Source organism: Calypte anna, chromosome 9 (genome assembly GCF_003957555.1).
Source record: "Calypte anna isolate BGI_N300 chromosome 9, bCalAnn1_v1.p, whole genome shotgun sequence".
Classification (NCBI taxonomy): Eukaryota; Metazoa; Chordata; class Aves; order Apodiformes; family Trochilidae; genus Calypte; species Calypte anna.
Genome location: NC_044255.1, coordinates 21,923,248 through 21,946,158, shown reverse-complemented (window position 1 = coordinate 21,946,158; position 22,911 = coordinate 21,923,248). Strand labels below are relative to the sequence as shown.

The 22,911-nt window shown below is 38.4% G+C and overlaps 1 protein-coding gene across 4 annotated transcripts in view; it reads left to right on the top strand.

Moving 5' to 3' along the window:
* LOC103531449 (neuroserpin) overlaps positions 1 to 22,911 on the top strand; it is a 46,238-nt gene that overhangs the window by 6,168 nt on the left and 17,159 nt on the right. For all 4 annotated transcript variants that reach the window (XM_030456119.1, XM_030456120.1, XM_030456123.1 and 1 more), the window contains exons 2-4: positions 17,757 to 18,024; positions 19,594 to 19,824; positions 22,375 to 22,569. In XM_030456119.1, the coding sequence (XP_030311979.1) occupies positions 17,775 to 18,024; positions 19,594 to 19,824; positions 22,375 to 22,569 (676 nt within the window). In that variant the 5' untranslated portion in view covers positions 17,757 to 17,774. The remainder of the gene's footprint in view (positions 1 to 17,756; positions 18,025 to 19,593; positions 19,825 to 22,374; positions 22,570 to 22,911) is intronic.

Here is a 22,911-nt window from a genome sequence, read left to right as displayed (position 1 = left end):
CAAGCCTCACATGCTGCAACTGCTGAATTCACTGTCACCTGCATGGTGACCATGCTTGTTCTCAATCTCTTGGAGGGGACTGTCTTTGATTAGTCCTCCCCAGCATCCCTGAGGTAAAGAAAATGTCATGGTAACACAAAGACCCGTGTGGATTTTAGAGGTTTTGGAATTTCCACTTGCACAGAAGCTGCCTGGTGTCTCCTGCAGCTGGTGGTTTCCATCTGTTCTCCCTACAACTCATATGTTGAAATACTAAAGAGGGAAGGATGTTGTCTGCAAGGAGAAACCAAGAAAAACAAATATCAGAAAAACAATCAGCCAGGAATGTCTAATTATGAGGGACACAGAGAAGTGGGGCCTACAGAGAAGATAAGTGAGTAAAAGAAACAAGATAACTGCAAGATGATTTATTTTGAGGGAATAATACATACACAGGGAAAAAATCCAATTGGTAACTTCTCATACACATATAAGAGAAGAAATGTACATAAGATATCTAAACAGTTCCATTATGAATTGGGCATAATTGGTACCAGATCTTCATATATGAAGTGACAGCAAAATTCCCTTTGGCTTGAAAAGGACAAACTTTCACTCAGTCACAACACAGCTTAATTCTTGAAGTGATGGAAACATATTTCTCAACGAGGACACTAGGATATCTTGGAAGGAGAGCAAAGCAACATAAATTCTAATTTGCATATAAGAATTGTTACAAGGAGATGGGTCTCATGGGATGTCATCCGTACCCCTAGTGGAAGCCCTGTGAAGGCAGATTTCATGTCAGGATTGACAGAGACTCATTGAGTTGATATTCACCATCCTTTCTTACTCCTTATTTATAGAACTTTCCTATCTTTGAGTTAAAGAATAACTCCTTAAGAGCTGTAGGGCTTTAGAAGAATGCACAGAAATATTGCCAAAGCACCAAGAGATCATGGAGTAAATTTTTGCTTTCAAAGGTTTTAGGATTGTCTTGGAAGCTCAGAGAAGGTACCACCAATGGATAGCATAGTTTAAAAGGAAGAAGGAAGTCAGTTTACTGCTTTTTAGATTTTTTAGTAGTGGACAAAGTCAATTAATCTATACTTAACCTGCGTTTCTCCTGTATAAAATGAAAACAGATCTCATGAAATAGCATCCAGTAATGAGTGTGAGGCACAAAGCTATTAGTTCATTAAAAGGTAAAGGTCTATTTGAATGTGATTAATACTTTTAACAATCTTAATGTATTGAATATAAGCCATGTAAGCAACAAGATGATGTAATCCATCAGTCATGGCAGTCTTTGCTGTCCTAAAGCAGCTTGTTAATAGATTTTAGAGATAATAGATCATTCATTTTGCTTACTATATGGATAAATGGGCACATTTATCATTGACTTCTCATTTTTATTTTCTGAATCTTTCAATACAGCGATTGAACCACACTTTGAAAGCAAACAATGGCAAATGCTAGGTATTGTTTGAACTGTGGAGTTGTTTTGCACTGATCTGATCAAAGTAACAAATATCTTCAATAGACTTATACATCACATAAGTGTTATGTGTTCAAGAAGGCCATTAGATAGCAGCATTCTTTTAGAAAATGTTTGAGATGAGTACATATCCACTCATAGAAAAATTCAGTGCTGCCTTGGATTTCAGTCAAGGCTATGAAAATGTTTTATATCATTTCAAAAGAAGAAATTGTGGTGTCACTGAAGTCTTGTAAGGTTGTGCATAGGGCAGAAAGCAGCATATTAATGTGAAAGTTCCATTTTTTTCATGCCTGACTGGAGTAAATCTCAAACCAGTCATTCAACAAAACAGCAATTTGTGACTATTTTAGAGAGCTCACTTGAGGCAACATGCTCATCCTAGTTCACTTTAAATATGGATTATGGACACTACTGAAGACTTTTTCATATTTAAATTGCCACTAGTTTTATTTTCTTATTTTTACCTGGTTGACTAGAGAAGTATCTTTTTTCTGACTGTATTCTGGTTTATACAAAAATAGTTAATTAAGACATTCTATACTTTTTCCCCAGAGTCAAAGTGTAATGTTCAGCTGGCCTTCTTGCATGAATAATCCATCGCTGTGAATCATTAATTTAGAAGACAAGCTATGGTAATTGATGTCTTTATGCAAGCTATAGAAATGCTTAGGGAAATCACTAATTTTTCTTGTTTGTATATTTTTATAATTTCTTCTAGAATATTTCTAGGCCTGAATAGTGTTGGGCTGTAGCTTCTGAACAGTTTCACCCAAGATTACCTGTTTCTGTGGGAAAGAGATATTTCTCTTGGTTTTGAGTAAAAATCTGAATACATTTTTTTCTAAAAAACTAGTAAAATTTTAAGACTTGGGCTACTTTTGTGCACATATACTGCACAACTTCCAAGTTGCTGAAGTAAAAACACCAAGTAGCAATGGCTTTTGTATTACTACAGATCAAGGTAGTTTCAGCCTTTCGGTTTGTTTTATTGCTGTTCTTTCATATTTCAAAATTGTCTATTCCATCCTTATTACTCTTATATCAGAAAAAAAAGGTGTTTTTTTTAAGTTTGAGTCTTTCAACTTGTGTTGTATTGCAGTTGCACAAAGGTTTTGTACTCAAAGAGCTTACATTTTTCATTACCAGCCAATGTTATGATCTTAGGAGATTTTTTTTTTTTAATGTATTCATGCAGTTTTTATATTTGCAAAATATGCTGGAATTCAAGTCTTTCAGTTGACCTTAATGAGTGTAGGACTAAAAGTACATAGTACTGCATATTTTTTTTCCATTCCACAGAGGAAACTTCTTGCATACCACTTGTGTTTGATAGCTGACATGGAGCTGTAGAATGGGTATTTGTGGGGCTGTACCCATGTCCATGCAGTTGTGTATGTGTACTTGTGTCTGTTTTTTAGAACATGGAGAATAGAAACAGTGAATGCTGTAAAGGAGGAGCTTTGTAGCTCACTCATAGTTGATCTACTTTCCCAAGTCACTGTTAACTGTGGTCTTGACTCCTGAAGTGTTTCTCTGACCACCTTAAAGAAGTCAGGTAGATTTAGAGACATCACCAGGCAACCTATTCCAGAGCTTTGAGTCCTTTGCCAGCAAAATACTATTGGTAAGTCCAGCCTGATGTTTTGTTACTCAGTTTGAGACTCTTCGTGTCCCATCCACTTGGGGTATTGTCTTCAGTCCAATTAAAAAATAAGCACTTTATTCTTAAGAAAGTTCATAATTGGACTGGTGACACAGACAAGCTTTGGAGGAAATTACTTGGGTGTAGAGAATACTTCTGGTTTTTGAAAGGCAGTACTTGGGAATATAAGCTTTTATTTCACAGTAACCAGCTGGACCTCTTTGACAGTTCATTAGCAGTGTCATAAACCAAATAGTGTGAGACATCCACAGTTTGATCAGAATATTACAGGAAAAAACTTCTTGTATGCATTTCTGAATAAAGTAATGTCAGCAATTGTTAGAGAACATGTGGTGTGTGGCTGATATCAAACAGCAGGTGAAGGTGATTACAGTTCCCTTCCTGGAACAATTCAGCAAAAAGGCAATGATGATATGTATGAAAATGTGAACAACTTGAGGACTTTGAGGTAGTTAGTGTTCTAATTTGGTAATCTCATGGTCTGCCTCTATCTATAGGAACTGGTTATACTAGTGGAACCTTTAAAACAAGTACAAGGAAATGTTTGTTTAATAAGGCTATAGTGAAGATTTTTTTTTTTTCCTAATGCAGACTCACTGAGTGGGAGCATAAATAGTGTTTGAAGTTAGGGATCAGCTCCTGGCCATGCAGGCTTGTAATTACAGCTGTGCTAAGTGTGTTTTTAAGTCTTGTTATACTGAGTTTTCTTAATCCATTATTTTACTAGGCTTTTTACTGCCCCTCCTAGTGCATTGTAACAATTCCTGAAACTCTCTGAATCATGGGAAAGCTGTTAATTTCTGGCTATTAGAGACAAATTTAAGTCTTACCCAAACAAGTGTGTGCTCATGTTTGACATCATTATTGTATTTAGGCACAGTATGCATACAAATATTAACAATTCTCCATACAGTCACAACTGGATTGTTTAAAGTCTAATTTTGATTTAGCATAAGGGGGGGAATGTAATGAACTTTTTTGCCATTATTATTAACAGGTTTGGTGACTGCAGACTTTGGGATCTAGAAAAGAAGTACTCATAAGGTTTTTTTGCTGCAGTTGGGTTCCCTGTAGTTGTTCATGAAAACAGGCACGAAGCTGATGTCTCAGCTGCCCAGGCTATGGAATGTCAAATGGGTCTGGACACTTTAGGTAGAGCTAAGCTGCTTTCACCTGAACATTGGTAATTTACTGCTTAAAACTTTAAATCTTTGGGCATTGTTCTTTACCTGGAGAGCCTTTGTCTTCTGCCTTGGATGACTTTGAACAAAGAAGAAATAAACTTAAAAAGAACTTCAGGTGGATTATTTCATACTGTAAATAATGTTGCCTGTTTAAATTCTCCCACTATAGCTGCTTTCTCTCTCCATTATCAGAGTGATAAATTTTATCTGGTGAGGGAGAGGTGGCTAATGTATACAATCTAGTTCCCACAAGGTGTACAGTTGATCCCTGTGTGCTTCTTCAAGGATGATCAGATTCTTGGTGTGATTAGAGATGAGCATTGCCCATTTACACATTGGAGCATGTTTGGATCCAGCAGAATTACTGGTCTGTGGTGAATAATTAAAAAAATATACATGCTTTGGGCAACACTTTGCATACAGCTGCATCAGCTCCAAGAGGTCTCTATGAGGCAATGCATTCTGGTTGTTTGTTGCCTAATGAGTTTGCTGCTGAGATATATTGATTGAAAATTAAAGTATCCTTTCTGCTGTGGCTGTGTTAATGGAGCAGGGTGGCACAAACTGGGTGTAAATTCCTTGCTTTGAGGTACAGCTCCCCACCTTGACTACTTGACAGCTTAATTTAGACATAACAATTGGATAACCTGTGGAAAGCTTGAAAATTCTCACCATATGCACAGGCATGAGAATTCAGGTTAGTCTGTTTAGTTTTCAAAGCCATGCTAATAAAAAAAGATTAACCTAATATTTAATAAGAATGTATTTAGTAACCACCAATGTTGAATATTAAATGCTGTTAGATGTGTGTGAATCATAGCTTGCAAGACAAAAATGTGAGTAGTATTGTAATCTCTCTAACAAAAGGTAAAATTAAGATTAGCTTGCCATATGAAATCCTAGAGGAAACACCTAAGACTTACTGGAAAAGAAGCACTCTGGTTTTGGGAGGGGGAGGCAATGATGTTTCAACTCTCACTTTGGTTCTAGTTTTTGGGAATGACTCCATTACTTTCTGTAAGGCATTGGAGCTTTTGATTATTGAAACTTTAGAACATCCTTTAAGAGAAAACAACAAACAAAAATCCACAAAAAAAAAAAAAAAAAAAAAGCACACCAGCATAACCAGTCAACAACAACAAGAAAAAAAAAAAGAAAAAAAAACCCAAACACCTTCTGTAAAACATACCATTTATGTGTCTATATAGCCAGAGGGAGGTTGAAAAGATAAGAGACAGTGAATGACAGAGGTGAACTGTTTCTCCAGTGCTTTGTGATTGCTGATTTTCTTGTGAATTTCTTTAGCAGTTAGAATCAGACACAAATTTCTCTGTGTGGGAGATTAAGCAAGATTAAGACAAATTCAGCTCCCTACATGAGTTGTTTAAATGGCTCATCATCAAGAGGATGCTTGGAACAGCATCAGTTCTCATAAACACAAACCAATGAGGCTTGAACAGTGGTCCTCAGAAGTGCACTTCAAGGCAGGTTCCACCTCCCAGGCACAGCTTGAATACTGGACTTTAAACTGAGCTGTTTTGTCCATGGTGAGCTAAAAGGGGTACATCAACAGCTAGAGGCCTCTAAGGCCAGGGTAAGAAATTATTTGAATAAAAATATGAATATTTTCTGCTTTCCCTTGCACCCCAAGTAAACTGAATCTTGCTTTTTAGCCTCCAAGTGAAGAAGCTATATTTCTTTGGTTGTTGCATTTCTTCTGTTGTAGATAAGACACCTTTGCAGCAGGGATTGGTTTTGTTCCTCTCTGCCTTTCTCTTCCAGTTCCCAGCTTTGCCATTTATCACTGAAAACTGCTGCTGTTCCAGATATTGTCTGTGAACAATTCCAGCAACACATGCAGGGCACTGAATTTGCCTCGTCTTTGTACCCTTCTAGCTCAACCAGCTTGAACAGTGTGAGGCTACTACTCCTTCACTTTTTTCCCCTTAAGCTGTTAAATTCATGGATGTTTATGGAGAAGCAAGAGGAAGGAAGCACTTGGATGATGATATGGAGGACAAAAATGAGGCAATTTTGTGTGCTGTGGCATACTAGCTGATTCTGACCTCCTGTCCAGGTAGTATGTGTGTAGGTTGATCAGTTTGTCTGTAATTGGGCAGCTGCCCTGGTTACTTTTTCTTTTAAAATAGTTGAAGAGATGCTCTCAGGTGGAAGCAATGTAAAATTGGAGTCTTGGAGGTGAGGAAATTATGGAGATAAGAGAAGTGCAAATATATGAAAACAAGCAGAGGAGGTAGCAATGATGCTGAAGCCTAAGAGGCAAGACTTGGAATTGGTCTAAGGGCAGGAGGAAGAATTTGTTTTCTTCTGCATGTAGGCTTCTCAGGCTTCTCACTCCTTTGGGAAGACCAGTGATATCAGGATCCCTGACATGGAAAATAAATTCTTGCCATATGCCACGGTTTTCCACTGTGTGAAACAGAGTGAAAAATTCTGCTACTAGGTGAATTTTGCATCCAGATTATTCTGTAGTTTTCAGAAAGATAAAATTTTGTAACAGATGTTATACTGTTATCTCAGAGAAATATTTAAAGTCATGAAGCTAACATAATAGAGCTAAATTTTTCACTCAGTGTTACTGGTTTTGCTGAAATGTTCTTGTTCATTGGCTCCCTTTTGCTGGTTCAGAAATAAACCCCCTCGGAGCGACTCTTCCTTCTTATCCTTTTCTCTCCAAAATCTTTGTGCCAGAGCAGCTTTCCAGCCTGTTTTCATTTCCATTTTTCTTTCAGCCATGACTGTTGGTCAGGCTCAGCACACTTGCCAAAACAGCTCTTTCAACTGGCTTTTAAAGCAGTTTTTCACAGGTGTCATCCAGCTCCAGCTGCTCTGCCAGGACAGCTCCGTTCACCGGGTGGTAGCACAGTCCCTGGGCTGGCTCCGAGCAGCTGCTGGGGTGGCTCAGGGAGCTCTGCTGGCACGCTGCTGTGCTGGGGAGGTAGTGTGGGCCAGTGTTCAATACTGCTGTGGTGCTGGCTGTCAGGACTGTGGCTGTCATGACAGTCTGTGTGATATATGCAGTTGTTTTTAAGAGTAGTTGTAGCTGGCTGGAAGCCCACTGGTGGCTGCTGCGGTCTTGGCGTCTTCTGGATGGAAATGGAGCAAGGAGCTGAGCACTGATAGAGGAACAGTGTCTGTGCATCACAAGTAACAGTCCTTGCAATAATGAATTGCTGTTTGTAATTAATCAAATTAGCTTTAATTAACTCTTAATGCTAGGGTTAATTGGTGTGGTTTGGCTTTTTTGCTTTTTTGCTTTTTTTTTTTCTAAAGCAATCTGTGTATCTTACTGTGGTACCGTGAGAAACTCATTCTGATTTAAGTCGTGTTAACATAAGTGCATAATAACTCTCCCAGCACTAGTGACATTACCTAAATGTAAATGGAGCCCAATGTTGATTGCAAGTCTGAAGACAGCATTGTTTTGGAGGAAAGCAAGCTGCTTTGGATGTCACACTTGCATTAGGTTTATGAAATGGTGATAGACTCCTTTTCTGAAATTGTCATAATTTTGGTTAACTTTGTTTAGCTTCTTGTCATAGCTGTAGCCATGTTTTGATCTTTCTTCCTTCTGAAGTCCTTGTGAAGGAAGCCTAGCAGTGGATTGAAGAATTAACCCTGCTTAGAGCTTTTGAAACTGCTTTACAGCTAACACGTACCATATCTCTAGTTACTTTGGGATGATATAAAGACTATCATTCCTAATAACATTGTTAACAACATTTTTAAAAATTCCTGTTTTGGTTGGTAGGCTTTTGAAATGCATTCAAGCAAGTCTCCCCCAGACACAATTTAAGATTATTTTTGATGCAGTATCCCTGTGAGTCACTGAATAGTGAAGGGCTTCTGTTCTATTTTTGCTTATTCCTAGTTAATTGTGTCCTTCAGTCCTACAGTTTCTGAAGGTTTAAAATTGTCTGTGAGAGTTCATATAACACCATTCAAGGCATATAGCATAATGTAACACATCTCAAGTGGCTTTATGCATAAATACAGAGTTGCAGGAGAAAGTGTGAGACACTGGAAACACTATTCCAAACCCACTTGCTGTAAACGCTTTCACAAAAATGTATTATTGATATTTTTTGGTTCTACTGAAACTGTAATATCATGGTGCATTACTGCAGTGTCTGTGACATAAGTGACAGCTTTCATTGCTTATAAGACCACGCTCCAGTACCTGCAGTAAAGTCTCCTTTAACTTAAACTGCAATGATCACATCTGGCAGTTGCATATGGTGAAACTTAGCTATTGCCCTTCTAATTAAATTATAGTTGGGAGCTTTCTTCTGGGAGCTTACTGATCAACTAAATTTCACAGTAAAATAACAGAAATCTGACTTGCTTTAAGGGAACTTGCAGTCCATGCAAGAGCAGGTAAGAAGTTGTCCTTGTATCTAAAATCACTGGTTGCAGTGTTCCATCTCTGCTGCATCAGGGGAGGTTTAGGTTGGAGATTAGAAAGAATTTCTTTATGGAGAAGGTGATCAGACACTGGAATGGGCTGCCCAGGGAAGTAGTGGATTCTCCATCCCTGGAGTTATTTAAAAAGAGCCTGGATGTGGCACTGAGTGCCATGGGCTGGGAACCACAGGGGGAGTGGATCAAAGGTTGGACTTGATGATCTCTGAGGTCCCTTCCAACCCAGCCAGTTCTATGATTCTATGATCTGACATTGCAGAGTCAGGTCACACTCTCCTTTCCTTTCCCAAGCCACCCTAAGGAAATCAGAGAGAAAAAATAATGCTACTGTCTCATTTGGAGTATCTTCCCTAGACACTTCCACTGTCAGTGGAGTACAGTGTTGGCTTTTTTGTTTAAAAGAAAAAAATCCAAAAGTCAATTGCACCTTGAGAGCACCTAAGACCATCTTCATGTCCTGTGTGAGGCATTGTCCTTCCTTCTGGAGCCAAATCTGTCCTAAGAGGAGGTTCCCACTGCTGGTCTCACAGGTATGAGGTAGGACAACTTTGAGGCACCTCTCTGGACCTTCCTGATTGTATCTTGCTGTGTTCTTGTGGGAAATCCACTTCTGAGGAGATGATGATGTCCTGAATTTTAAACATACAGGAAAAACTAAAGCAAAGGCAGAATTGAGATCCACTTAGTGTTTTGATGGTATATTAAGTTTTAATTTGTTAGTCAAGTAGTGTACACAGAAGGCTCTCTAATGTCAAAACAAACATAACTGATGCTGCTGAAATGAAGCACATTAATTATTTCAGCCAGCTCTACTCTTATTAATAGTGAATTGAGGTCAACATCTTCACCACAAGGCCAATGTGCATGTGGCCAGCCTCATTCAGAGGGGTCTACAGGGCTGACAACTCACTGAAACAGCAATATATGGGTTTAAAAAAAACTAAAAATCAGTGTTTGCCTGATTAAGCTGCTTCTATGAGATCTGGACAGCCAGACTTCCCCCCTTTTGTTCTGCTGATAGCAGATCTAGTGTTGTATTTCAATCTTGGAGGCCTGGACCTCACCCCAGTAGGGCTTTATTGACTTTCCAAGAAGGAAATGCTCTCTCCTAAATCTGAGCCTTTAGAATCCCCAGTTTGTCTAATACTTGAAATTTATTCCTTTGGAGCACTTGTTTGGTTTGTATTTTCTTATTTCTACCTTTTATGTTGTGGGGCACATCGTAGTTGTCACAAAGTAAAGCACCCTGTCAAAAGACAGAGGAAACAAATAGAGAAATTGTATATAGATCTTCACAATTTTAGGCCTTATAGTAGTAGCTTTTGAAATAAGACCCCCTTTTCTTAATTGTCTAGACATGGATTTAGATGTTAGCTTTAGGCTATTCAGATTTAAGTATTTTGGACATGGTTTCTCATAATCTCTTTTTATTTTTAATTGGAGCTGAGGGATTATGCTTGAAGAAGCTCAATTAAGACAATTTTGGCTTGTGTAATTGCCTCAGCAGGTTAGTGACTCAGTGCCAAGCTCTATGAAAGTTTTAAAACAATTGGGATTTCATGGTAAAATGTGTCAAGAAGAGTTGTTGGTGTACTGTTTTCCTCTGAGGTTTTCCAGAAGCTACTGATGTGATGGGGTCATTTGAAAAATAGAAGTACAGGATCCTGAGGATGTGCCTTTCTGTGTGGTGGAGAGCAAGGCTTTAGTGTGGTCCACACACTTCTGACAGAATGACTTTTCTTTTGTCTTAGTCATTCTGTAATAGTTTAAATACTCCAGTGTTGTTATTATTTTTTATACATTGTTATTACATTTGTAATAAGCTACATTTGTAATACATTGTTATTATGCTGCTTCCTAATGAAATTAACTTCAAGCTTTCCTGCTCTAGAAGGCAGTGACTCTGTAATTGACACGATTATAAAATCCTGTAACTTCATTACCAGTGTTTGTGCAGACTGAAATATGGATGTGTCCCTCTCTGAAACAGACTGGAACAAGCCTAGTGATTCCAGATGGGTCTGTAGAATCTCTTTTTGACAAGGTCATATGCTCACATAAGCTAAGGATACACCTTTTTTTAGGGATAAGCTTTTTGCAGCACAGGAAATGTAAATACAGTACCCTAATATGAAGGAGTTGAGTTGCTGGCTAACCATGACATAGATCATAAGTAACATTTACATGCCTGGCTGGTGTCAAGGCATGTCTGATTTCACTTTATTGTCACCATTTCCAATAACCAAGGTACTTTGTAGGTACCTTAATGTCCTGCTTGCACTGCCCATGATAGCTGTAATGTAAAACATTTTATGGACATCCAGTTACTCTCCCATTTCCTTGGCTATATTATTCTGGCTATAAGCAATGCTACCTCATGAATTGCATATCTGTTGCTCTGAGAATTGGCACTTTCATTTACCTCCTGTCACCTTTGGGCAGGCTCTTGTTTATCTCAACTCAGGTGTAAGCCTGTCCTACTGGATTGTGTGAGAAGACACTTAGAGCAGTTGGTAGGATGTAGATATTTCCATTTAGAAGCTTGATTACAGCAGTTAGCCTTTGACCTGGCTGCTTTCACTTCTTATGGAAAAGAAATTATTTTTCTGACTAAGTCCACTCGGGTTATAGCTTTGGTTCACACAATACTGTCTGTCACCCCCTGTGCTGGAGGGAGAGAGTGGCTGAGTGATTGGCAGGAAAAGAAGGATGAACAAAGTAAGAACTGATGGCAGGAAGTGCCACATCTCTTCTGTGGGGTTTTAGGAGTAAAAGCACAGTGTGAGAAAACTCTCACATACAAACTCCAGAATACTGGAGAATCTCCAGTAACACTAGCTGGAGATAAAATTTTTGCTCCATCTTTAAATAAATCAAGTAAATTGTTTAATACAAAACTGAAAGGTTGGATTCCTGGACAAAATAGAAAAGGCTGAAGAAACGATTCTCATATTATTCTGCAGTATAAACTGATGGAGTGGATTTGTAAGAATCCTGAGATTTATGGAAGCAGCCCCAACCCCCTGGTGTGGCAGCACAGCATGCCCGAGGCAAGGCTGAAGCAGACCCAGAGCTCTTCCTTAGGGTTGTGTCCTCCTTTGCAGATCCTTCAGGGTAGCCATGACAACCACCACCTGGTCCTGGGGAACAGCTGATGATCATGTTAATTGCTCCATGCATCTCCTGCTCAACTGGTATTCACTGGTTCCCTTCTGGAGGGAGAGTTGTGCTGATTTTTTAAATGACTATTCCTAGTTAGGCAGTCTCTCCTTTGGTGCTGTATTGTTTGGTAAAAATGCCAAGAAGAAATCCCCCAGAGTAAAGGTGCCTGTGACAATTGTCATGTTTACTACCTGGCACACCAGGAGTGGCTGGATTTCACCAAATTTATCTCTTTCCATAATCAGTCCATCACAAATGTGAAACAACTGTGGCTGGGTTTGAAGGGATGGAGGAGTCACCCAGCTTCTACCTAGATAAATAGGCAGTTGGGTTTTTTTCTCCTGATCAGCAGGGCTTGCTCCATAAGTGAATTACTCTCACTTTATAAAATTTTCTGCCAGACTTCTGTCTGGTCCTGCAGTTGCTCTCCTTTACAGGAGAGAATGTAATCAGTCCTGTTCCCACACTTATTCTCTCCAAGCATGTCTTTCATACACTGAGCAGAAGGAATCAGCAGTTTTTCACATTTGTGCTTCCCACACCTTTGGTGTTTAGCTTGCATGTAGCCAAGGGTAATCCTTAAGGCAACTAATCTTAGTTTAGTCTCTGTGTGCTGAGGAACTAAGGCAGTATATGACAGTTTTCTCTTGTAGGTTTTTTTTTAAGCCATAAATTATTTTCCTTATAAAACCCACAGTCTGTAAAGGTGTAAAAGACAAGGGAACTAGAAGCACATTTTTCAACCTGTCTGGCACGCACAAGGAACAAGAATTCAACCCTTAACTGAATTTCTGGCACACTCCAGTTTCAAAGTCACAGTCCTTCATGACTGTGAACTCAGGATGAGTTTGATTTGATAACCCTCAAAATATCTTGTCTTACAGAAGATGCTTGGCCCTTCTGCATTTTTCTGAGAGCATTTGTAATGAACTGAATAGTTCAGAGTTTGTGGGTGTGAGGGGGCGATGTTGTTCTACTTCCTCTTAGTCATTCCAGCCTTATGTTTGAGGGAGTGCAAGAGCTATAGTTAATCAGTCCTGTATTCTAGCCTGTGGATATTTTTCTTCAAACATAATTAAAACTGATGTTCCTTCTGCCCATACACAGGAGTACATCTGTGCTGGCCACAGGAATGCTGCCCTTAGACTGAGCTGGTTCTGACCTGTTGTGGAAATGTTACAGGCTGAATTTCAAGACTGATTAAACCTTTACAGAAGGTGTCTGAATTTTGAAATAACAAGTTTCCTGAGAATTGAACTATTTATGATCTCGATACAAGTATCTACTGAACAACATATATCGGGTATCTCTTCAGTAATGTCTGAGGGAAATAACAAAAATTAAGAAACAATCAGAAAGAGGGTGCCTTTCATTTCAGTTATTTCCAAGAAACAAACTCTGCACTGAACATTATCCAACTGCAAAAGAAGCCACCAGACCAAACAGGTATTCATCTGTAGCCAGAGCAGAAACACCAGAAGAATCACGGGGCATGTCAGACTAAGTGGAGTTGCTCTACAAATCTGCTTGTGTTTGTTTGTTAGGGAAGCTGATTTACATTGAAGTTGTGGTAAGAGTTGCTGGAAAACACCTGCACAGGTGCAGCACCAGAGGTACAGATGTTTCTCAGGATTTTAAAGCAATACTGCATTGGTCAGTGGTGGGGTTTTTGCTGTTTTGATTTCTTGTTGTGTTGGGTTTTTTCCAGGGCCAGTGTATTTTTTTTGTTTGTTTTTTTTCCAGGGAGTAGTTGCAAGCAAGAGCAAAACTAACACTCTGACAGACCTGTAGCAAGTGATGATTTGTGATACACAATTGTTTTTCAAGAAGCAGCTTTTACAAGGAGACTATTTGTCTATTTGCACTGGTTCTCTGCCTAGTAGGAGAGAGTGCTGTTCATGCATCAGTTGAGACAAAATGAGACAGAAGTTAAATTCTCTGAGTGTGACCCTCAAATGAGAAATTCTTCTTTGGTGCCAACTTTTATGTAATTGAGGTGTGAAAGCAATCGTAGCTTGGTTTTTGTTTGGTTTTTTTTTCATTTATATAGGTAGCAAATAAATGCACAAAGCATATAGTAAAATTTGAAACTGATGGGTCTTTATTTTTTTAAAACATTATTCATGTGGATTTTAGACTCCTTTTGAGTAATGCAGTGTTATTTAACGAGATTTCATTGATGCAGAGCAGAAATGACAGCCTGTGCTACTGCTGACTCTGAGGAAGAGTCTAAAAAGTCTGATTTAAAAGTTTGATTCTCATGGGAATTGTTTAACTTACATAATATTCAGCTTCATTTCCTTCACTTAAAGCATGGTTGTGAAGAGGATACAGCCAATTAAAAAAAATGCTCTCTTTACTACTGTGGAAACAAAACAGAATGCCCTTGACTCTTACTGAAGAGAGATGCTGTGAACGTGCTGTACCAGAATATGTTCAGCTGCTCGTTGGATCAAGACCTGCTGCATGAAGTACCAAAAGTAATAAAGCCTAAAGTCAGGCAGAATCAGAGAAGCAGGAGCTGTTATGACTAGAATGATAATTAAGAGCTGGATTCCCAGGTGACAGCAGAACAGTCTATGCTTGTACCTGCAGTGCAAGGAGAACTGAACTGAAGAATTTAGCCCAGACATCTCAGATTAGACTGATAGCATTATACTTTGTCACATTAACTGCCCAGGCTCCATCAGATGACTCTCCTGTTTTACAGCCTTCTGACCACCTCCCACTGATTTTGTTTGCTTTCAAACATCTTCCCTTCTGCTCCACTCTTATTAAAACATAGTGAGAAAGTTACATTTTCACAAGTGTTTTAAGGCTGCATCCTCTGCCTGTACCTAGCTGCTCATTCCCACCTCCCTCTCTTCCTTCTCCCTGGATGTGTATATAGGGAACTTCACTCTAAACTCTTTTGGAATACCTCTGTGCTAAACATAATGTGGAAAGGGAAGAAGGGAAGTGGAAGGAAATCAGAATTGTTTGGCTTTAGTCCATTCCTACTGGGAAGTTCAGTTCTCCACAGCTTAACCTCTTGCATTGCCATCAGTTGGATTTAAGCATGTATTAAAAAACTTAGTTTGATACTTTGTTTTGTAAGTACTTATCACTATAAATCTGATTTGTCCCTATCTATATATTATTTATTTTCTGACCAGTTAAAAATGTTAACTTGATCATTTCACATGAGTTTTTCAGAAGTGTTCAAGAAGAGAGACAACTTTGATTTGTGGTTTGGTTTGTTTTTTGTTTGTTTTTTTTTTGTCCTAGCATTGTCTGATAAAAAATATTTTATTATTATCCAAATAGTTGCACCTACATGTTAAGCACTTCATTAAGATGTATAAATTTCCCCTCTCCCCACCAACCCTGCAATTATTTAGTCCTGTCTGGCAATAGCACATATGACAAAGATCAATGCTGGAGTGCTGAATGTGCCTGTACAACCAAAAGGGTTGGGGGGATTTCCTTTTCTGAAACTGAAGGGTTTTTTATGTCTCTTGTAATCTTGTCAGCTCTCAAAGAGAGCTCAAACAATTGTTGGTACAGGGGAGAGTGAAGCTTGGCTGTCTGTATAAAGCATCCTCACACAGCAGTGAAACTTGGTTGCTTGAATTAGGATGTTTTTAAATAAACAAATCTAAAATGCCCAGAAGCACAAAGAAAATGGACAAATCCAGTTATTTACTGTAACAAATCTTACTGTCCTCAAGTCAATGATGAATACATGGACAGGCTAAAGAAAAAATGCTGCTATTGAGAAGGGTAGTGATTGAGGAAGTTTGTGGTATCTTGATAATGTTTTGGACAATAAAAAGATTGTGTCTGAAATAAATGGTGATAGTCATGGCTCAGACTGAAGTATATTCTATTGGGTGGCAGTGAAGTGCTTGGTAGTTCTTGAAGTGTACTGAAATATGTAGTAATAAAGTAAGCACCATATGAGGCTGGTGCTTTAGGTTATTCTGTGCCACTCTTAAAGGAGGAGGTCTTCAGCTGAGATTTTTTTTTTTTATATCATGCTAAGAATCAGAGAAAGATTGATCCAAGTGGTCCAGAGAGCTGAAGTGATGCCTGCACAGAGGAGGGCTTACTAGAAAGTGAGAAAGGGGCATATTTCATACATATATGGAAGCAATCATGAGAAAGGAGATGTGGTAGAGGGGAGAAAAAAAAGACTGGCTGTGTCACACTGAGAACTTGTACTTTTTCCCTGAAGCCTGTATGATTGCTCTACCAATTCATCTGTTTAATTTTCTCAGTGAAAAAAAGTAAACAAAAGGCTGTTCTGTGGCTTGGGAACAGGAAAAATCTTACCCAGTTATTGCACCAGTTGCTGCCCAGGCACATATGTATAGGCACATATATTTACCCTCTTGCTGCTTCTATTGTCTCAGCTGCTAAATGGGAGTAATAATGCTTAAATTATGTATCATTCAGTGTTGTGCAAGTTAATTGGATAATACTACATAGTCCTTTAACGATGAACTGCATAATGTAAATGATGTGTAAATCTTCCTAAGGGTCTCTGTGTTAGGTATAAAAGAACCTCATGGTAACTGCAGGCACAGGAGAGCACTTGGGCTGGCTGCATGCAATTTGACTTCTGTTGAGCAACAGAATAGCACATTTACACAAATCTGTCCCCTGCTGACATGCCCTGCAGGCTGGCATAACATGTAAACACTTCTGGACTCGAGCTTTTAGTCTTCTTCTGTCTAACCTGCTGCTTCAGGAAGCTTTGTGATAGGTGTTGGAGAAACCCTAAGTGGCACAGAGAAGGAACTGAAATCCAAGCTCTGTTAGCTTGGTATTTTTAACCCAAGATATCTGGCAGTAGTGGGTAAGATGCCAAGATAGCATGAAGTTTAAAGGAAGAAATGGAAGGATGGAAGCATAAGTACACCACTCCAGGAGGTGTAATTTTAATAATTTCAGCAGTTGTCTGATGAGCCAAACTGGGATAGAGTGAGAACTGTTGCTTACTGAAGCATTTGAGCTAAGCTGGGAGGATGGATTAGTGAAAAGCATTAGTGTTAGCCCTTTTTTTTCTGTTTCATTGACTTTCTTGTTTCCCCTGTTGGATCATTCTCACAGCTGTATACAGTAACTTCATCCTCTAAAGATCACTGAGCAGGTGATGAGCTGGCATAACTACCCAACTTTTCACCATGATTTACTAGCAGAAGGGATTTCATTTGGTACCTAATATACTCTTTTTCTCCAAAGAGTTTTTGGCTGCTTGCCATGTGCTTTGCAGCTGAGCTACACCATGGTGCGTTTTGTTTGTCACCAGTGTCAGTAAGCTCTCCTAAAGTGCTTGAAATACTTCTACCAGTTTGGAGCTTAGAGTCACTTCAGTGTATGAGTTGCATCTTGCAGGAAGGTCAGGCAAAAGAAATGTGGATTTGTGGGTGTCCTTGATGAAAAAGTAGAGGAATACAGACTAATTCCACATCATCATTAATTAACAACAGCAAAAATAAAAAGTAGAAGATGTTAGGAAAGATGTTACTATGTCTATGGGTCTTTCTAATGGCCACATTTTTTTAATTTATTGCTGAAAGATTTTAAAAGCATAGAATCACATAATGAAGTAGGGGTGTGGTTTTGCTTGGGGTTTTTGTTGTTGTTGTCTTGGGTTTTTTTGTTGGGGGTTTTTTTGTTGTTCTCTAAATACCTGGTTGGTGTATTAAACTCCATAACTAATTTTTTTTTCCACACAGATAGAAGACTAAAAGGTTATTATTCTGATTTTTTTTCTCTTGAGTTGAAACTTTTACTGCTTAAACGAGGTTACCTTATTTTCTCCAATATTTTCTTGCAGATCTTAGAATCTCAAGACATGTATTTCCTTGGACTGTTGTCTTTGCTCGTTTTGCAAAGCAAAGCCTTCAAGACAAATTTTCCTGATGAAACCATTGCAGAGCTTTCTGTGAATGTTTACAATCAGCTGCGAGCTACAAGAGAAGATGAGAATATTCTGTTCTCTCCTCTGAGTATTGCAATAGCCATGGGAATGGTAGAGCTTGGAGCCCATGGAACCACTTTGAAAGAAATTCGACATTCCTTGGGCTTTGACAGCTTAAAAAATGGTAAGGCCTTTTAATCATGTTTTACTCTGGGGCTTTTTGTCTTCAAGAAACAGATGGCAATGCCTGAAGAGCAGTGGAAGCAGCCCAGTTGTGTCCGTGGGTTATTAATCAGGAGGCTTCTTGGCATCCTGTTTGATGGCCCAGGCATGCTGAAGCATGCTTCAATGAGCTCTGCATAAACTGAGAGATGCTGACACACACTCCTGCTTGGGTGCCTGAATCTTAAGCAATCCCAGTTAACTGTTGAGCTTGGTTTCCATCAGCAAAATAAGTTTGCTTTTGCCTGGGGAGTTAGGAGATTTATTAGGAATATCCTCTTTTAGGGGTTGTCGTGAAATCTAAAAAGGAAAGCAGTGGGTTTGGCAATATTCTTATATGGAAGTCTGAAAATCTTGGTAATTTACCTGGAAATGCCTCTGAATTTGACCTGATTTGTTTGGTTCTTAGAAGCAGAACCTGTGGGTTCTTTATTCAATGTTTTGTCTGCATTGCATAATGGTACCTGCAGAGAAAATAAAATCAGGAAATAAAAGTCCTGTGTCTGGATCTGTGCACTCCAAGCACACTCTCAGTGCAAGTAACTGTTAGATGAATCCAAGTGGAGGGGATGAGTGAATGGCAAGAAATTACTCTGAAGAGGCACTTTCTATGAATTTTGATGTTGAAGTAATTGGTTTGAGGCCTGAATGACATTTCTTATTCATACCATGTGCTGGACTTTGGTGAAAGGATCTTGTTGAGGAATTTCTAAATACAGTGTTCAAGATGTGCTCAGCAGTACCACTGCAGAGATGATGCCTGCCTCTCTGTGGAGACTACAGCACATACTTAGTTTCACAGCTTATCTCTAAAATATTGAAAAATTATCCCTTAGCTATAATTGAAAAAATTATGCTGTTGATTTCAGGTGAGCTACTCAAGGTACTTGCATATGGCTGGTATTCAGTGGAAGTATTCCAGTGATTTCTGTTTGGAATATATTGCATTCAATTTTTAATTAATATTTTAAAAATTAAATTAGAAATTTTTACTTCAGATAGACAATAATACAAGGTTCATATCTTAAATGGCTTTAATCCTACTCAGGATTACTCATTACCCAAGCAAACAGATCTGTACTACCTCACACAGGTTCCTGTGAAATTCCAGGCATGTTTTTTTCAGAGAAGTCAATGGGGAAGTCCTTAGCTTCACACCTTGAAGTTCACTTTTCTTTAAACAACTGGCTTTTAGGATGCAATGAAAAATCTGTGGTGGCAAGACATAAGTGACTTTAAAAAAGTTTTTTTTAATTACTCTTTTAATGTTGAAAAGATTGCCATTGATAGCTTTGTCTTTGGGATTCAAATGTCTAATTATGCTAGTTGTAGGTAGCAGAAAGAATAAGCTCTAAATAATATGTTCTGCCTTTTAGATTGTTCTTTTAGGTCTGAAGGTGTGTGTGGGTTTAGAAACAAGTTTATTAAAATTTTTTTCTCAAAATATCTGTGACAATTTCTTTTTTCTCATCAGAAAAAATATGGAATAACTTTCTTTACTGAAACACTGAGTCTGTTTTTCTTTCCTCAGGTGAAGAATTTACCTTCCTGAAGGATCTTTCTGATATGGCAACTACTGAGGAAAGCCATTATGTTCTGAATCTTGCTAATACTCTCTATGTGCAGAATGGATTTCATATCAGTGACAAGTTTCTGCAGTTGGTGAAAAAATACTTCAAAGCTGAAGTAGAAAATATAGATTTCAGCCAAAGTGCAGCTGTAGCTTCCCACATCAATAAGTGGGTGGAGAACCATACAAATAGTAAGTCCATGTGCTGCTGTTCTGTACTTCCTGCAGTGTGTCTACAGAGTTACACAGTGTTGTGTAATTACTGCCTTTTATCTGTTCTGCTTGAGACTAAAGCATCTCCTTCCATAAAAAGAATTCCAGTATCAGCCTTTTGTGAAATTATGCTTTTTCCTGTGCAGGGTTGTTGTGTAGTAATATCAGCCATTGCTATCATACAGCAGTATCATTGATGGAAGGAGGATGTTTTAATTGTATGCATTTTAATAGTATATTAATACTGATTTTGCTACTAAATTAAAAGAAGTAGTAAATTAAGTACAATTTCTAGCTATTGAAGGTGTGGGGTATCACCAGCCTTCTGAGGAACTCAGAGTGGTTACAAGATACTGAGGAACAGAATACTTGTGAGTAGAAAGGATTACTTTAAACCACAAAATCAGGGTCTATAATTTAATTTTTTCCTATGTGAGGAATCTAGACGTAATGCTGAGAGAGCTGTTGATTTTAGGAAGACTGTCAACACATTTTCACAGCAAAAATTTGCAGCAGTGGAATAAACACAGAATCACTGTAAATGTGCATATTCAGCTCTGCCTGATGTAGTGCTTGCTTCACTTGTGGAATCCCAAAGGTGTGACAATTTGTGAATCCAATCTCAAGGCATGGGAGGGAAGTTAGCACCCCACGGTATGGATCAAAGCATAATCACCTTCTAGGTCATCTGGCACACTCTGGAGGTTGATATTTTAAGATTAATTTAATGGTTATCTGGCTCAAACATCAATCATGCCATTCTAAATTTGGAGGTGTCAGAACCCACTGTAAGGTATTTACCCATCAGCATGTAGGCTGAGTATTAAAGAATCCACAATGTTTTATGGAAGTCTTTGGCACCAGAGTGAAAAAACATTTCATATTTTCATTCCATTTTGTAAATGATCTGGGTTTTTTTTTTCCAAGGGAAAATAGCAGCTATTATATTCAAATTAATTCTGCCCTTTATCTCAAGCTACAGTAATAGAGGGAATGTAAGTGATGCAGCAGATTACAGAGCTTTTTCAGAGAAACATGATGTCTGATTGAAAATTTAAATGCTATTTAGAAAGAACAAGTTCTCCTGCTTAATACCTTCCACCATTGCCCTGGAAGGAGCTGTGCAGAGCTAACAAAAGCAGCTGTGGTGCTCAGGATCAGGCTGTGGCAGTAACAGTCCTTCTGCTTAGACTCTGACCACTACATCTTATTCTTCCCTGCCTGCCAGGTCTGACAGAAGAGACTCATCTTCTTGTTAGGAGGGGGGTACAAAGCAGGCAGCTTTCCTATTCCAGCACATTTAGCATGATGGGAGGCTCAAAATAAAAAAAAAAAACACTTTCAAAATACAAAAAAAAAGAACACTTCTTAATGTACCTTAGTGTACTAACAAGACATGGCTAAAAAAGATAAGGGAATATATTGTTACAAATAGGAATGGAAAAATTACAAGCTTATTCTGTTGGGTTTTTTTTTTCCCCAACCACAGAGAGTGAGTCTGGCAGTTTGGGTTACATCTCCTTTTTGGGAATATTCTAGATAGAATGAAGTGTAAAGAACAACCTTGAAAAATAATGCCCTACGACAGATTTCTCACCAGTTAGTTCATTGTCATACTCCAGAAAGAAGTAGTCTGTATTTCAAACCATAAATTATGAAGTAATAATCAAACTGTAAAATGTGGTTTTATTTTAACACCTTGCATTGCAATGCCATTTGACAGCACAAGTGAGGAAGAAAGCTATCTGAAGTATGCTGTAATTCCTCAAGAACAGTGACAAATGTGGTCAGGGCACCAAATTTAACAAACTCAATTATTTTGCTGAAAAGTAAGCCATTTAAAATGAGCTAAAGCAGGTAACAGACTGTTTTCTGATGGAAATGACTTATTGAGGAGTAGGAGCAAAGCAGCTGCCCGTGCTCAGCTGACATACCTCCTGTGAACAGAGCAGCTGCTAGATAGTTTTTTATTTCTCTTTTGCTTTTCAAGGGCTGGTGTCAGTGGAACAAATGCTAGGAATCCATGGGGTTTTACATGGGTCCTTATATTGAAGTCTGGGTATTACTTGATTAGAAATTGAAGCCTTCCTTCAGAATTGGCTCAAGTGTAGGTCTAAGGGGTATACTTGTACACTTTAAATTAAACACTAATTTAAGTGCTTCTTTGGACTAGAACCAAGGTTTATACAAGTTCTGACTAGCAAGATAGTGCTGAAACTGTATTTTAGCAGCAGTGTAAACATAGTTTATGTGACCCCTTTCCCAGTTGGTTTCACTGTGGGGTATGGAACCAGTCACAAAGAAACTATTGCCTAAGATGTGCTGGATGGAAGGGTTTATGCACCTCCACTGTGATTTAGGTTTACAAAACACTGGCAGTCTAATTGGAGATCTAATGGAACATCTGAATTGGAAATTACATGTTAGCACAGCTTTTTATTTTCCTGCATTTTTCAAGCTGTCTTAAGATTTGATTTAATGCTCAAGTTGATGTGCAGAGTGACAGTTGTTTGGTTTTTTTTTCCTTAGATATGATCAAAGATTTTGTGTCTTCAAGAGATTTTGGTGCTCTCACTCATTTGGCTCTCATCAATGCAATCTACTTTAAAGGCAGTTGGAAGTCACAGTTCAGACCTGAAAATACAAGAACTTTTTCTTTCACTAAAGATGATGAAAGTGAAGTGCAGATTCCAATGATGTACCAGCAGGGAGAGTTTTACTATGGTAAGTTGGAGCTTTAGCAATTTACAGCTAATAAATTAATAGCAGCAGTATTAATTTGTATTGTTGTCTGTTCTTTCACCCAGAATTTTAAATGTGGTGTTTGCCCAATGAAGGGACTCTGAGTTTGTAATTTTGTGATGGGTGTGCTTGTGTATTTTGACTAGATAGCAACATCTATAATGACCTTCTTCTTGATTACTTTTTCTTTAGTTACGTGTTTGGTGCCACATGGTGGATTTCAGAATGTTCATCCTTTATCTCAAGCCACCTCTCTGTTCTTGAGCTAGTCCTCCTTCTTCCTACATTTTTTCCTTGTGCTAAATATTAATTTTAATAATGTTT